Raw genomic sequence first — 17,355 nt, forward strand, 5'->3', positions numbered from 1 at the left:
TCCACTTTCGCAGTCGCAGCATGTCGCATTGCGACACCATTGACATACATTTGGTCAAATGTCACCATGTAGCCGTGCCCTAATTCTTAAAGGGGTTGTCTCATCTCAGACATTGGGGGCCCGCACCTATACTTAGAATGGAACCCGCAAAGTCCCATTGAAATTAATAGAAAGAGCACCGCACAAGCATGTTTACTGCTCCATTCACTTCTATGGGGCTGACAGAAATAGCTGAGCCAGTACCTGGCTATTTTCAGCACTCCTATAGTAATTAATGGAGGGTCTGCCGCTAATGTGCGTTGCGCCCTCCGGGACTTTGCAGGATCCATTCTAAGTATAGGTACGGTCACAGTGGTGGGACCCGCACCTATCAGACCTTGGGGGCATAACCTAGTGACATGCCTCCAGTGCCTGAAATGGGACAACCCTTTTAAACCTTAAAATGTTTATATCCTTTCTAGAAGGTAATACTGAATGCAAAGATCCTTCTGTAACACAAGTTGTCAAACACAAATACCTTTGTCTCCATGTATAAATAACTGGCTATTACTGTGTGACGGCCCAGAATCTCTGCAATCACTGAACAACCACGGAGCATGACGGTCTATGGCGTTTCCAGCCTTCCATTTACAATACTGCACATTGAGCACTCCGTGGCTGCTCTGGGACGGGGTTTGGGGTCTGCAGACAAGTTGCTGTTTCTCACATCACATGAGAACAGCTGATTGTGCTGGGAGAAGATAGGGATCTCACCAAAGACACTCATCTGGATTCTCTGCTAGATTACTACAGTATTGTCAACTAAGGGACGGGGTGCAGTGGTCGTGAGTGTCAGAAAACGGCTCTGCACTTACCGCATTCATACATCGGACAGTTTGGATTCTCTGGGTTTGGTTTCACAAGGAGTTTTTCCCCAGGGGCGCAGTTGTCCACAGAAAACGTGACTAGATCACATTGCTGTCAACATGAGAAAAAAGCATTCATATTATTTCTATATCACCAAGCAAGAGATACAACATTCATACAACTCCAGCTCCCTTTCATTAGTCATTCAAGTCATTCCATCTATTCCAAAACTGACCAAAATAATATATCATGTCACATACCTTGGGGGTTGGAGTCTGTAAAAAGATGAAATACCAAAGTTATAAATCAACCATAAAAAAAAACCATATAATTCAATACTCAATGGGGAAGATTCATCAATGGTGCCAAAAAACAAATATGAAAAAAGTTATAAATCGAGAGCAAATAATCAGTATTTTAAATACACAATGGGGAGAATTCATCAATAGTGCCATAGGATGTGTGAATTTATGACACATGACATGAAAAATGTGCGGCACCTAACTAGGCATTTTAGAACCTCTCTTTTCTTATGCCACCTCCTGACTCGGGTACTGTATATATAAACCAAACATTGCGCAAAATGGCACGTCACTAAAGAAGTTATCTGCTTGCTTTGGACAATCCCTACTTGTTAGAAGGTTCCTTGACAATAAGATGATCACAAAATCTTCCCCTGTAGGGAACCAGAGTGTTCAACTGTAATCTATGGGGGAACTTGGTAGATATTCAACCTCCCTGCAGCGCCATCACAGGCGGAAGGAAGCATTACACAGTGTTTTTATAAGTCAGTGTATTGTCTGTATGATGAAGGACTGGACAGATCCTTCACAGAAGAGAAGTTCATTATAACTGCCCTCTCGTCTATTCAAGAGATGAGGATTGTGAACAAAATTAGCCTTGAATTTTCCTAATTCAACCCTAACTTTATTTCCCACTTCACCCCCCCCCCCAACCCTCTCTTAGAAAGGCCATGATGTAACTGTGTGTCCTTGGTGCAGTGTAAGTGTATGGAGCCGCCTCATGAGTTTATCCCACTCCATACCTGGCGACTGTCAGTTATGTAATAGAGCCGGCGCCCAGCTGCAATGACCAGGATCAGAGATAATATCAATCCTGGTAATTTAACCCCTCAGATGCTGTGTGAATAGAGACTAAGCCATTCGAGGGGTTAGACAGAAAGAAGGGGCTCAGATCAGAATCCCCTCTGTGAAATAGGAGGCTCTGATCAGTTGCTATGACAACCTATGGCCTTGTGAAAACTCCCAGCGCTGTCATTGCGTCTCCCCCAATGTCTCCAGGACAGCAGGTAACTTCTGAACATAAATGTGGGTTTGTAGCAGTTTTAGGGATTTGTAAATGAGGGTCAACTAATATTTATATGTACTTGTACAATGGGCCCCGAAATAAATGTTACTGGTGGTCCCCAGGCACCGCAATCTGACAGTGACCTAGGGCATTTAAAGATTCAATGATACATTATATTATACACCAGATGGTATTTAGTAATATACTTACAGAAATCGTGATAGGTTCTGGAAAGAAAAGAAAATAATATTTTATAAAAGTAGGTGCAATATAGTCATTTAGATCACTGAGCAGAGCAACTAAGTGTTTCTGTATCTCTATGTATAACTCAAAAACAGAAATATACTGTACATATAGAATTGTATTCATCTGAAAAAGTGCAATATAGGTAAATTAAAGAGGTTTTAACTATCATAATACCACATGGCATGGCATGTTGAGATGCTTCGCCATCTCGCCTGAAAACATTCATTTGAATGGGTTGTTTCATCTCAGACACTGGTGGCATATCGCTAGGATACTCCACCAATGTGAGAGAGGTGCGGGTGATATGGTTCTGATTCTGGATCTGACCCCAATAGCCAGGAAAGAGTTGATGTATTGCTCCGAATGGTATAAAATGATTGGCATACGTACGCCTCGAGAGAGATCACACACAGACTGTCACAGAGAAGTCAATGCTAGATGTTCCGTTTATTCAGATTACATGATTTCTTATAGCAGGAAAAGGGGAACTTTATGACTCGGCTAATTTGATGATCTAATTGTCACATTACTAAGTCCCATGATAACGTATCACATTATCACTCCATACTTTAGCAAAAGTCAGCACTATGTCAGCAATTTTAATATCATAAAGTGATTAGTAAGGGATTATTAAGGGAGCTGGCTGCTACTTCAGGGGCCATTTTGTTAAGCAAACTGTTAGATATAATACAAGCAAGTATACATTTGATACTAGATATATGATTCCACAACACGGGTCATATTTCTAGAATAGGACCCTCCAAGTGAATGTAGGGCAGCTGCATAGAAATGGGTGCAGAGCATGTTGCACATGCTTAGTGCGCTCTCCTTCACTTTCAGTGGTACGTTCTGTAGATAAGTGCAAGTCCCAGAGGTGGGACACGCACCAATCTGACATGGATGACAAATCCTGGTGATACACCAACAGTGTCTGACATGAGACAATGCCTTTAAATTCAAGACAAATACAGAGAGGCAGACAAACACCCAGATAGATAGATAGATAGATCCCGCCTGGTAGGATTGATCCTGCTGATTAACACAATACCTTTCTTGTGAAAATCTGTTGCAGTGATCCTGAGAAAAAAAGACTTTTATTCTTTATGCAGATGAAGGCTTCAGTGCACGGAGGGGCGGGGCCTAGTCTGTTCATCTACCCCAGCATTCCAGCTTTGGCCACACCCCTTAGTGCCCTCATCTGCATAAAGAATAAAAGTATTTTTTCTCAGGAACGCCACAACAGATTTTTAGAAGACAGGTATTATTTTAAACAACAGGATAGACCCTTCCAGGCAGCCTAACCGGTTTAATAGGGTTGATTCTGTAGGTAGGTGCTTCTTAACTAACTAAAGGTTTTAACAAAGATAAAAAACTACTAACCCCATTCAAGTTCCTTGCCATTTCCATTACAGACTAATATTATGGATACGTAATGGAAAGGAGCTTCCAGCTTTTTGTTGTGTTTTTCTTTTTTACATTGCAGTCAATGGGTGATAGATGTAAATGGGATATGTACCATTTGCATCCGTCATAGAAACCATTTAATTAATCAGTTTTTTTTTTTACTTTGTTATCCTGACGGATCAGAACAACGGTCAGCCTGGCGCAGATGTGAACATCGCCTTAACTGAGATAATAAACGTGCAAAGGTAAAAAACACTCACCGCACTCATATTCCTCGCAGCATGGATTTTGTGAGGTCACTTCCACCAATCTGTAATTTTCTTTGCACATTGGAAGAGGAGGACAGGTGACACCCGCACACTGTAAAGCAAACAGAGACATAAACCATGAAGTTCGACTCATCAGTTATATGTTTGACATTTACATCAGTCAAATTTCTGAGAAGTTTATCAAAGTGCATGACTGTACCTTGCCTGGGGTAGATGAAGCTGGGGTAGATGATTTAGTGGCTGTCAAAGAAACAAACAGAAATCTTCATGGAACATTTTCAGTGGAAACGAGTCTGAACTTTAGCAGCTATAAGGATCAGTGCCGTTTCTTGGACCGGGCAGGCCACCGCGTAGAGCGCCCTCTTGTTGCTGGGGGCGCCGTTCCTCTGCGACTCTCCTGCGCCCCGTCTCCCTCCCTCGGATCTCTCCTGCCCCGCGACCTGCGCTCCTCTCTTAATTACCGTGTCCGTATCTCACCAGTCACTCAGCTCCTGTAGGCGCAGGCTGCGCTCACTGACGTCACGCGCCTGCTCCTCCCACTAGGTGGCGCAGGCGAGTGACGTACAGTGAGTGAGCGCCGCCGCCCGCACTGCCTGCCTGTTACCGCCCGCCTGGAGCAGTGCTGAGAAAGAAGCCTGCTGTGAGAGCCTGAATCTGTGGGACAGACCTGGACAGTGGGTGCGTCACCGAGACCATGCAATGTGGTTGCACATTTTGTACAATGGAGAGACACTGTGGGGGGGGGGGCATTAATTACAATGGGGGCGGGGGGGCGATGCGGGGGATATGAAAATGGGGGCCACTGTGGGGGACATGAAAATAGGGGCCACTGTGGGGGACATGAACTGCAGTACTCCTGTACCATTCTGCCTGTGACTTTTAGCAGTTTATGCAGTAATTTATGATTTTCGTTTGCTGATTTTCTTATGTTAAGCATAAACAAAATATATATATGGGGTGAGATGGTTGCAAGTACTCTTCTGATATGATTTCATCGAGCAGTTTTGATGTGGCGGGGGGGGGAGTTTTTTTTTTACACTCGCCCTGAGAGAAATTTTACCTAGAAACTGCACTGATAAGGATGGTTATACCCAACCCCCTGGTCTACATAGTGACGCTTTCCATGGGTACTTACGGCAGTCATACTCTGGGCAGCACTCAACGTTAGGGTCTCCAATTCTTACTGGCGGACTTAAATCACTGCAAGTAGGAGGAGGATTGCAGGTCTCCTGACATTCTGAAAAATAGAGAAAACCGGATCCATTGATCAGTTAATGTAGTCCATGGACGTCATTACAATAACAATGGTTGTATGGGCAGAAGGACTTACGACACTCATAGTGTGAACAGCAGGGATCAGACCATGGGATTGTTACAAGTTTAGCACCATTCTTAGTACATGTTGGTGGTGGCTCACAGACGACATCTTTACATGGCGTCTAAAATACATACACACAAAATATATTAACGTGACAGACAATGGTTAATCATACTGTAATACACACTTAATTAAGACTCAAATATATTTGGGATTTAAATAATTGGGATTTAAATAATTGACTTACATTGTAAGTCAGGACGGATCCGTTTGGCTTCGCATCCAGAACTAAATGGAGGCGGAACGGAGCCAAACTGATGCATTCTGAATGGATCCTTATCTATTCAGAATGCATTGGGGCTGAACTGATCCGTTTTGAACCGTTTGTGAGATTCATGAAATGGATCTCACAAACGGAATTCAAAACGACAGTGTGAAAGTAGCCTAAGGAATAGTAGAGATTGTACCTAGAGGGAAGGTAGCGATAGAGATAGAACTATTCCTAATCTAAATTGTAGGGCAATGTTGTTGTTTTTTTTTTTTTAGTAAAGCGGATATATGAGATTATTAGGACTTGTAGGCTCTCCTTTTGCACAGTCCCCCAAAAAATCGCCATCCAGAGAGGTTAAATGGCTTGATATGAAATTGCTCCATATGTAAATATACTGCAATTAATTTAAACTGTGAGCCCCATAGGGGACAGGGATTGATGTGAGTGATGGCCATCTCTGTACAGCTCCATGGAACATGTTGGCATTATATAAGGATCAGAAATAAAGATGAAGCTACAGGATGCAGAGTTAGGGTACTTTCACACTTGCGTTGCTGGAAATGCCTGCCAGATCTGGAAATCCGTATGTAAACTTATTGCATTTGTGTTTGGATCTGGATACGTCTGACAAATGTATTGAAATGCCGAAACCGTTTCTCTGGTGTCATCCCAAAAAAACGGATCCGGTATTTATTTTTTTATATTTTTAAAGGTCTGCGCATGTGCAGACCGGAAAACCGGCTCAGTCAATACAGCAATTTTAATGCCGGATCCAGCACTAATACATTTCAATGGAAATTAATGCTGGATGTCAACAAGTCTTCCGGAATTTTGGCCGGAGAGAAAAAACGCAGCATACTGCGTTTTTTTCTCCATCCAAATACCGTGAAGGGACGAAACGGAAGACATCCTGATGCATACTGAACGGATTGCTTTCCATTCAGAATGTATTAGGACCAAACTGATGCCTTTTTTTTCCCAGTATTGAGCCCCTAGGATGGAACTCAATACCGGAAAACTTTTAACTCTAGTGTGAAAGTACCCTTAGATAATGCTTGCAGATTACATGTACATTATGATTTGAAACTTACCGGTGTTGGAGTGCTTTCTTGATCTGTAAAAGAAAATGAAAAGTTAAAGAAAATGCTCATACAGGTGAAGGCAGACTATAATTACTATCATAGATGATGCAGAGCAGTGCATCACCTAGAGGCTTGAGATAGTATTGCAGCGACTTATTGTTGCTAACATTGAGGTTGAGTGATTTGAGGAGCCATTACAATTGAGGAGACAATACAATTCAAGGGGGACGGGGGAGGTACTGGGAGTCTACGGTTTCTCTGAGGTCATCACCTGGACATATTGAAGATATCGCAGATATACTGTATACTGAGGGTCTAATCCATAATAAATGTATGAGGTGTTTATATTGCCCTCCAGGCTTACTGAAGTAGTCTCGCCATACAATCCCTTTTGAAATCAAGCTGGCCCTGTGATCCGTTGACTACTGCAGATCCAGCTTCTGAAACCCCTGGTGATCAGCTATGATCACTGGGGGAAGTTGTGGGCAGCCACACTTTCCCCAGCATTAGCAGCGGAGATGTAGTGTATTACTAGGGATACATGGAAGCCATTCTTATGGATAGCCACTGACATAACACACGTATGGGCCAGGTCCCTGAGAATGGAGAACATTTTTATTTAGCAGGTCTCTCCCCTCTGGCTAATAAGAGAGGGTATACATTTGGGGGAGACCCCTCAATGATATTACATGAACAGCGCATTCTTCCTGCACACTGTGTAACATTTCTAAAACATTGTAAGAATGATATAAATGAATACTGACGGCATGTGTATGTGAAGCAGCATTCCTTTTCTGGGTCAATGGACATTGTTGGTTTATTTCCATTACAATTTGGAGGAGGGGGGCATGGGTCACATACTGTAAAAAAATGGAAACAATGAAATGAGCAAATGAATATTTCAATACAAAATTCAAGACGTGCATAGCTCTCGGACACCAGTGTGAAATGCAGCAAGTGTCTTTCAGATATACAATGACTCACCACAATCGTATACAGGACAGCAATTCACTATCGAATCCAAAACCTTACTAGAGCCATTCTTCTCACATCTAAATGGTGGACAAATGGTGCCGTCACAAACCTACAAATAAAATCAGTGTCAGTCTACATGTAACATGTAAATTCAAACAATTATACATATATATAGAAACATTTCTTTAATGCACTATCAAGACCTTGTAGCTACTAAATTGTGAGATTCACAATCATAAGGTCAGGGGCTCTGCACCCTATAATGAATGGGACAGCTTGTCGAGCAAGCATTGTGCTCCATTTATTCCCTATGCAGTATGTAGGTGAGGAGGGCCCTAACTCGGCTTCTTATAACCAGAATACCTATTTAAGGGTCAGGAGCTACTATAAGGCCTCATGCAGCAGGTCCGTGCCTGTATTGTGCGCACCATAACAAGTAAATGCAGAGGCAGATTGGCCATAGACCCTACAGAGAAATTTCCCAGTGGGCTGATGCCCAGGAGGCCGCCCAAACCCTCTTGATGGCCACAGGCCAGGAACATAATGATCCAATGCTGAATGGCCACAGGTGTCTTCTTGAAATAAACTGCAGTGATAGTGATACAGTTGAATTCTGTGGTTGGGGCGGAAGTATTTTGTGCTGCACTGTGGTATTTGGTCCTGCTGGGGTGGTATTCTGTACTGCACCACAGTATTACAAGCCCCACCTACTTCTGTTGGCCCTGCCTACTTGTCAATTTGGACCCGCCTACAACTACAAAAGTAGGGCCACTTATTTTTTTTCCAGGGCCACTTTAAGTTCCCAATCCGCCACTGAGTAAATACGTCCGCAATCTGGAAGATACTGTGCAGTGCGGAATGAAGGCACGGATCGGAAGCACTTTTCTGCGGTTTGGACTGTTGGATGTGGATCGCAGACCCATTTAAGTGAATGGGTCCGCAGACAGCGTGCACACGGTCGTTGCCCGTGCATTGCAAACCGCAGCACAGGTACCGACGCCGCAAGTTCACCGTAAGGCTAAGTTCACGTGCTACGGAGTGCGAGTCCATGGAGTTTTACTTATACTGTGCACATGCTTCAGATTTCACAGTTTTGTGGATTGTATGTGGATTTGCTGCAGATTTTTTTCCATAGACGTTCTGAAAAGGGAATTTTGATCTTTGATATCAAAATCCACAAGAGACAACAGTTTACCTGTGGAGTCCATGTCTAAATCTGCATTTCATGGTGGATTTACGTGCGGATTTAAAATCCATACAAAAATCCATCCAAAAATTCTCAACATGTGAACTTAGCCTATGGGCTCATGCACACGACCGTATGTATTTTGCAGTCCACAAAAAACTAATCTGCAAAAAATACACATGATGTCCGTGTGCATTCCGTATTTTGCAGAATAGAACAGCTGGCCCCTAATCGAACAGTACTATCCTTGTCTGTAATGCGGACAATAATAGGATATAGTTAAATACACATAAGTTCCGTTTTCTTTTTTTGCGGAACCATTGAAATGTATTGTTCTGCATACGGTCCGCAAAAAACGGAACGGACACGGAAAGAAAATACGTTCATGTGCATGAGCCCTAACTTTGTTGGTTCTTCTCACTGGTCAACAATTGCTACAATGGCGGATTATCAGCCCTCCTGGTTTGTCAGATGCAAGATAAAAGACATTTCAGAATGTGTATAATTTAGGTATACTTACGCCAGGTGTTGGGGTCCATACAGGAGGAGGTGTAGTAGTTCCATTAGACACTATAAAGTAAAATAAAGGCTTAAGTTCTGTCTTGTTGACCTCTTACCTACAACACATTGGCTGAGTACAAGAGCGCAGCATCTGATGTTGGTCAGTGACCTGAGTAAGGGTACGGCTAAAAAGCAACATGTGCCGCGCGACTCCAAGGTGCAGAACAGTAACGTGAAACAACATGTGTGCAACTTGTCTGTAACTAGATGTTGTGTGACTCGTTTAGAACTGGGATTTGACGGTGAAAACACAGCCAAGTGGCAGGAAAGTCATGTGTCATGCAGCACTCACATTAAAGTCAATGAAGTGAAAGTTGCATGTAACATGTGACTTGCAAAATCCGACATCTGGATTTTCTTCCACTTTCGCAGTCGCAGCATGTCGCATTGCGACACCATTGACATACATTTGGTCAAATGTCACCATGTAGCCGTGCCCTAATTCTTGAAGGGGTTGTCTCATCTCAGACATTGGGGGCCCTCACCTATACTTAGAACGGAACCTGCAATGTCCCGGAGGGTGCACCGTGCATAAGTGGCCGCTCTCTATTCATTCCTCTGGGGGCGCCAAAAATAGCGACCGCCACACTATTTTAAGCGCTCCCATAGTAATTAATGGACGGTCGTTGCGCCCTCCGGGACATTGCAGGATCCATTCTAAGTATAGGTACGGTCACAGTGGTGGGACCCACACCTATCAGACATTGGGGGCATAACCTAGTGACATGCCTCCAGTGCCTGAAATGGGACAACCCTTTTAAACCTTAAAATGTTTATATCCTTTCTAGAAGGTAATACTGAATGCAAAGATCCTTCTGTAACATAAGTTGTCAAACACAAATACCTTTGTCTCTATGTATAAATAACTGGCTATTACTGTGTGACGGCCCAGAATCTCTGCAATCACTGAACAACCACGGAGCATGACGGTCTATGGCGTTTCCAGCCTTCCATTTACAATACTGCACATTGAGCACTCCGTGGCTGCTCTGGGACGGGGTTTGGGGTCTGCAGACAAGTTGCTGTTTCTCTCATCACATGAGAACAGCTGATTGTGCTGGGAGAAGATAGGGATCTCACCAAAGACACTCATCTGGATTCTCTGCTAGATTACTACAGTATTGTCAACTAAGGGACAGGGAGCAGTGGTCGTGAGTGTCAGAAACGGCTCTGCACTTACCGCATTCATACATCGGACAGTCTGGATTCTCTGGGTTTGGTTTCACAAGGAGTTTTTCCCCAGGGGCGCAGTTGTCCACAGAAAATGTGACTAGATCACATTGCTGTCAACATGAGAAAAAAGCATTCATATTATTTCTATATCACCAAGCAAGAGATACAACATTCATACAACTCCAGCTCCCTTTCATTAGTCATTCAAGTCATTCCATCTATTCCAAAACTGACCAAAATAATATATCATGTCACATACCTTGGGGGTTGGAGTCTGTAAAAAGATGAAATGCCAAAGTTATAAATCAACCATAAATAATCAACAATTACATAAAAAACATATAATTCAATACTCAATGGGGAAGATTCATCAATAGTGCCAAAAAACAAATATGAAAAAAGTTATAAATCAAGAGCAAATAATCAGTATTTTAAATACACAATGGGGAGAATTCATCAATAGTGCCATAGGATGTGTGAATTTATGACACATGACATGAAAAATGTGCGGCACCTAACTAGGCATTTTAGAACCTCTCTTTTCTTATGCCACCTCCTGACTCGGGTACTGTATATATAAACCAAACATTGCGCAAAATGGCACGTCACTAAAGAAGTTATCTGCTTGCTTTGGACAATCCCTACTTGTTAGAAGGTTCCTTGACAATAAGATGATCACAAAATCTTCCCCTGTAGGGAACCAGAGCGTTCAAGGGTTGCCAACCAGAATTTTTCTATTTCTCTGGACTACTTATCCCAAAATCTCAGACAGCCATAATTTTTTACTGACAAATTAGAAAACCATAATGAAGGATACAAATTATAAGTAATGCAGGTCTACAGCTCAATATACTCATATGAACTCATTACCAGCATTTACTGTGAGCTGGAAAATAATGATAATTACCACCAAAATAATCTAGCCAAGCACCACCAGCCGCAAACAATTCACGGATACATCCATTTTCTTTTCATGGAAACAGGAAAAAAGTCACCTATTTTCATGGACTGTCCAGAAATGTCTGGACAGTTGGCAACCCTGGGCACCAGTTGTAAAGGTATTACACATACTAGAAATAGCACATACAGGTAAAACAGTGATTTTTATTGGAGTATATGTTTATTCCAATTGAAAGGTATAGAACAATTCCTAATCTAGGTTTTGAAGCAATCTCACTAAATTACCCAATTAGCTCCATTCAAGTGAATATGGCAGAGCTGTAATACCAGACACAACCCATGGAGAAGGAACCCTTGTTCTAGTAACTGATGGGGGAGCTAGCAGTGGGGCCCTTAGCGATCAGACATGTATAACCTATCCTGTGGAAAGGTGATAAATGTTATTTGTGAGAAAACCCCTTTAAACTCATTATGAAGCGCCGTTCACATGCACTTGGTACCGGGTGTTAATCCGGGTGAAAAAAAATGCAAAAAAAACCTACCTTTTAGCAGAAAGCACAATGTGTCATGTAAAAACAAACTACAAACATTATTTTGGCAGTCCAATAAATAAAGTTACAGCTGTTAAACCACCACATATGCTAAATCATAAAAGGTCATTAAGGGGTTAAAAGGGAGAAATTGTTCAGGGTTGACTCAATGATCACTGTGTTTGTTGGAGTTTCCGGAGTATAGCATCCAAACAATATATACCTTTTTAAAATAACCTATGAAAATGGTACAGAAGATCAATGTTCTCCAAACAGTTGGTAAATCTTAGCATGCACAGTGAGTACAGCCATTCTCCACACTTCACAATGGCTTTGGGTATAAGCATACACAACAAATGAAGAAAGTCATAAATTGACAGATACTCACATATGATGTAGTCGATTGGGTAGTTGTTGTCAAGTCTACAAGAAAATACATTGGGAGACAATATTAATCACTAAGACATTTGGGAGAGCAGGAACCCACCCAGGGAGCTTATTGCATAATTTGCATTGTGGTTGAGGAGCTTCAAGTTAATGCTCAAGAGAAGCCCAACTGAGGCCTCTAAGTCAGCCACTCAACATGATGTGATTTTTACCACATCAAACCCAAATATATGGGAGGCTTCATAAGTAGCCCTCCTGGTCAGCAGTTTATGGGAGAAAACTATACTAGCATGGAAGTTGTCCCGTAGATTTATATACAGGGGTCCCTCAAATTATATTAATTGGTTCCAGGACAACCATTGTATGTTAAAACTATTGTAACTTGAGTAATCGGTTCTAAAGCACCAAAATGCCATCCAAGATAAAAGAAAATGAAGATTTAACAAAAAAAAGTAGATAACGGAAACTGAAAAAAACAAGTTCTTACATATAACAGTCAGGAATAGCTGCTAACTAGTTAATAATCCAGCTATTTTACTAGAGAAGTGGCCTTGATTGGTTGGATCTGAGTCTGAGACATTGTATGTTGAGTTTGGTTTCAACTTACGATGGGTCAGAAAAGACCATTGCATGTTGAAAATATTGTATCCTGAGGCCATTGTATCTTGAGGGATTACTGTACATGGTTACAATTTTTCAGTTTCCAAGGCTAAAGAAATCTTATAGCATCTGATGGAGCGTGACATGATTTTTTTTAAATATTTCAGCACCAAAAATGTACAGTAAAGTAAAACACCTCTATATAAACATGAGGCATCGTACACAGATACAGAAACTATACCAGTCCTCACTTTCAGTTTTTCATAGGACTACAGGTATGAAAGTGTGAGTAAGAACATAGTCAGAACTCTGCAACATCTGTAGGTCTACCCATACTTTTTATTTCCAGTATATACTTCATGTGATACCTACAGAAGGGTTAAGAGTCTTTATCTATAGTTTTCCCTAGGACTATAGGCCTACCGACATTTTTTCTTTTTCAGTATGGACCCGATGTAATACCTACCAAAACATTCATAGTTTGGACAGCAGGGGTCTGATGAAGAAATTTTTTGTAGATATTGCCCATCTTTGCATTCTTTTACTTTACATGTGACATCTTTGCACTCCTCCTATTAAGAGAAACAGTAAATGAGAATGAATCTGCATCCTGATATTACATCCATGCTTTTGTGTCATCTAAGCATTCCCAAACCTAAACCACAATAAAACAAAAAAAAAAGAAAACAAAATGCTAAAAACATACTAGTAAAAAGCTATGTGTCAAAATTATTTTGGCAGTCCAAAAAAAAAGCTACAATACATCAGTGAAACCACTGTTTGCTAAATTATATTTTTTTAAACGGTCATTAAGGGGTTAAAGGGAAAAAAGTTCAGGGTTGACTCATTGATGATTGTGTGTTTGTTGGAGTTTCTGGAGTATAGCATCCAATAAATATAAACCTTTTTCCCAACAGCTGGTAAATGATAGCATGCACAGTGAGTAGAGCTATCCTCCACACTTCACAATGGCTTTGGGTAGAAGCATACAAGGTATGAAGAAGGTCATAAATTGACAGATACTCACATATGGTGTAGTCGATTGGGTGGTTGTTGTCAAGTCTACAAGAAAATACATTGGGAGACAATATTAATAACTAAGTAAGACATTTGGGAGAGCAGGAACCCACCCAGGGAGCTTATTGCATAATTAGCATTGTGGTTGAGGAGCTTCAAGTTAATGCTCAAGAGAAGCCCAACTGAGGCCTCTAAGTCAGCCACTCAACATGATGTGATTTTTACCACACCAAACCCCAATATATAGGAGGCTTCAAAAGTAGCCCTCCTGGTCAGCAGTTTATGGGAGAAAACTGTACTAGCATGGAAGTTGTCCCGTAGATTTATATACAGCGGTCCCTCAAGTTATATTAATTGATTCCAGGACAACCATTGTATGTTAAAACTATTGTAACTTGAGTAATCGGTTCTAAAGCACCAAAATGCCATCCAAGATAAAAGAAAATGAAGATTTAACAAAAATAAGTAGATAACTGAAACAGAAAAAAACAAGTTCTTACATATAACAGGAATAGCTGCTAACTAGTTAATAATCCAGCTATTTTACTAGAGAAGTGGCCTTGATTGGTTGGATCTGAGTCTGAGACATTGTATGTTGAGTTTGGTTTCAACTTACGATGGGTCAGAAAAGACCATTGCATGTTGAAAATATTGTATCCTGAGGCCATTGTATCTTGAGGGATTACTGTACATGGTTACAATTTTTCTGTTTCCAAGGCTAAAGAAACCTTATAGCTACTGATGGAGCGTGACATGATCTTTTTAAATATTTCAGCACCAAGAATGTACAGTAAAGTAAAACACCTCTATATAAACATGAGGCATCGTACACAGATACAGAAACTATATCAGTCCTCACTTTCAGTTTTTCATAGGACTACAGGTATGAATGTGCGAGTAAGAACAGAGTAAGAACTCTGCAACATCTGTAGGTCTACCCATACTTTTTCTTTCCAGTATAGACTTCATGTAATACCTACAGAAGAGTTACGAGTCTTTATCTATAGTTTTCCCTAGGACTATAGGCCTACCCACATTTTTTCCTTTTCAGTATGGACCTGATGTAATACCTACCGACACATTCATAGTTTGGACAGCAGGGGTCTGATGAAGAAATTTTTTGTAGATATTGCCCATCTTTGCATTCTTTTACTTTACATGTGACATCTTTGCACTCCTCCTATTAAGAGAAACAGTAAATGAGAATGAATCTGCATCCTGATATTACATCCATGCTTTTGTGTCATCTAAGCATTCCCAAACCTAAACCACAATAAAACAAAAAAAAAAGAAAACAAAATGCTAAAAACATACTAGTAAAAAGCTATGTGTCAAAATTATTTTGGCAGTCCAAAAAAAAAGCTACAATACATCAGTGAAACCACTGTTTGCTAAATTATATTTTTTTAAACGGTCATTAAGGGGTTAAAGGGAAAAAAGTTCAGGGTTGACTCATTGATGATTGTGTGTTTGTTGGAGTTTCTGGAGTATAGCATCCAATAAATATAAACCTTTTTCCCAACAGCTGGTAAATGATAGCATGCACAGTGAGTAGAGCTATCCTCCACACTTCACAATGGCTTTGGGTAGAAGCATACAAGGTATGAAGAAGGTCATAAATTGACAGATACTCACATATGGTGTAGTCGATTGGGTGGTTGTTGTCAAGTCTACAAGAAAATACATTGGGAGACAATATTAATAACTAAGTAAGACATTTGGGAGAGCAGGAACCCACCCAGGGAGCTTATTGCATAATTAGCATTGTGGTTGAGGAGCTTCAAGTTAATGCTCAAGAGAAGCCCAACTGAGGCCTCTAAGTCAGCCACTCAACATGATGTGATTTTTACCACACCAAACCCCAATATATAGGAGGCTTCAAAAGTAGCCCTCCTGGTCAGCAGTTTATGGGAGAAAACTGTACTAGCATGGAAGTTGTCCCGTAGATTTATATACAGCGGTCCCTCAAGTTATATTAATTGATTCCAGGACAACCATTGTATGTTAAAACTATTGTAACTTGAGTAATCGGTTCTAAAGCACCAAAATGCCATCCAAGATAAAAGAAAATGAAGATTTAACAAAAATAAGTAGATAACTGAAACAGAAAAAAACAAGTTCTTACATATAACAGGAATAGCTGCTAACTAGTTAATAATCCAGCTATTTTACTAGAGAAGTGGCCTTGATTGGTTGGATCTGAGTCTGAGACATTGTATGTTGAGTTTGGTTTCAACTTACGATGGGTCAGAAAAGACCATTGCATGTTGAAAATATTGTATCCTGAGGCCATTGTATCTTGAGGGATTACTGTACATGGTTACAATTTTTCTGTTTCCAAGGCTAAAGAAACCTTATAGCTACTGATGGAGCGTGACATGATCTTTTTAAATATTTCAGCACCAAGAATGTACAGTAAAGTAAAACACCTCTATATAAACATGAGGCATCGTACACAGATACAGAAACTATATCAGTCCTCACTTTCAGTTTTTCATAGGACTACAGGTATGAATGTGCGAGTAAGAACAGAGTAAGAACTCTGCAACATCTGTAGGTCTACCCATACTTTTTCTTTCCAGTATAGACTTCATGTAATACCTACAGAAGAGTTACGAGTCTTTATCTATAGTTTTCCCTAGGACTATAGGCCTACCCACATTTTTTCCTTTTCAGTATGGACCTGATGTAATACCTACCGACACATTCATAGTTTGGACAGCAGGGGTCTGATGAAGAAATTTTTTGTAGATATTGCCCATCTTTGCATTCTTTTACTTTACATGTGACATCTTTGCACTCCTCCTATTAAGAGAAACAGTAAATGAGAATGAATCTGCATCCTGATATTACATCCATGCTTTTGTGTCATCTAAGCATTCCCAAACCTAAACCACAATAAAACAAAAAAAAAAGGAAACAAAATGCTAAAAACATACTAGTAAAAAGCTATGTGTCAAAATTATTTTGGCAGTCCAAAAAAAAGCTACAATACAGCAGTGAAACCACTGTTTGCTAAATTATATATTTTTTAAACGGTCATTAAGGGGTTAAAGGGAAAAAAAGTTCAGGGTTGACTCATTGATGATTGTGTGTTTGTTGGAGTTTCTGGATTATAGCATACAATAAATATAAACCTTTTTCCCAACAGCTGGTAAATAATAGCATGCACAGTGAGTAGAGCTATCCTCCACACTTCACAATGGCTTTGGGTAGAAGCATACAAGGTATGAAGAAGGTAATAAATTGACAGATACTTACATATGGTGTAGTCGATTGGGT

The 17,355-nt window shown here is 40.7% G+C and overlaps 1 protein-coding gene across 1 annotated transcript in view; it reads right to left on the bottom strand.

The window, feature by feature from the left end:
- The window catches only part of LOC122926152 (otogelin-like protein), a 95,882-nt gene that overhangs the window by 41,133 nt on the left and 37,394 nt on the right, over positions 1–17,355 (bottom strand). The window contains 12 exon segments of the mRNA XM_044277532.1: positions 855–957; positions 1,107–1,121; positions 2,365–2,381; positions 4,065–4,164; positions 4,273–4,313; positions 5,209–5,310; positions 5,404–5,512; positions 6,754–6,776; positions 10,647–10,749; positions 10,899–10,913; positions 12,458–12,492; positions 13,523–13,628. Coding sequence (XP_044133467.1) covers positions 855–957; positions 1,107–1,121; positions 2,365–2,381; positions 4,065–4,164; positions 4,273–4,313; positions 5,209–5,310; positions 5,404–5,512; positions 6,754–6,776; positions 10,647–10,749; positions 10,899–10,913; positions 12,458–12,492; positions 13,523–13,628 — 769 coding nt within the window.

This window comes from Bufo gargarizans, chromosome 2 (genome assembly GCF_014858855.1).
Source record: "Bufo gargarizans isolate SCDJY-AF-19 chromosome 2, ASM1485885v1, whole genome shotgun sequence".
In the NCBI taxonomy this organism is placed as follows: Eukaryota; Metazoa; Chordata; class Amphibia; order Anura; family Bufonidae; genus Bufo; species Bufo gargarizans.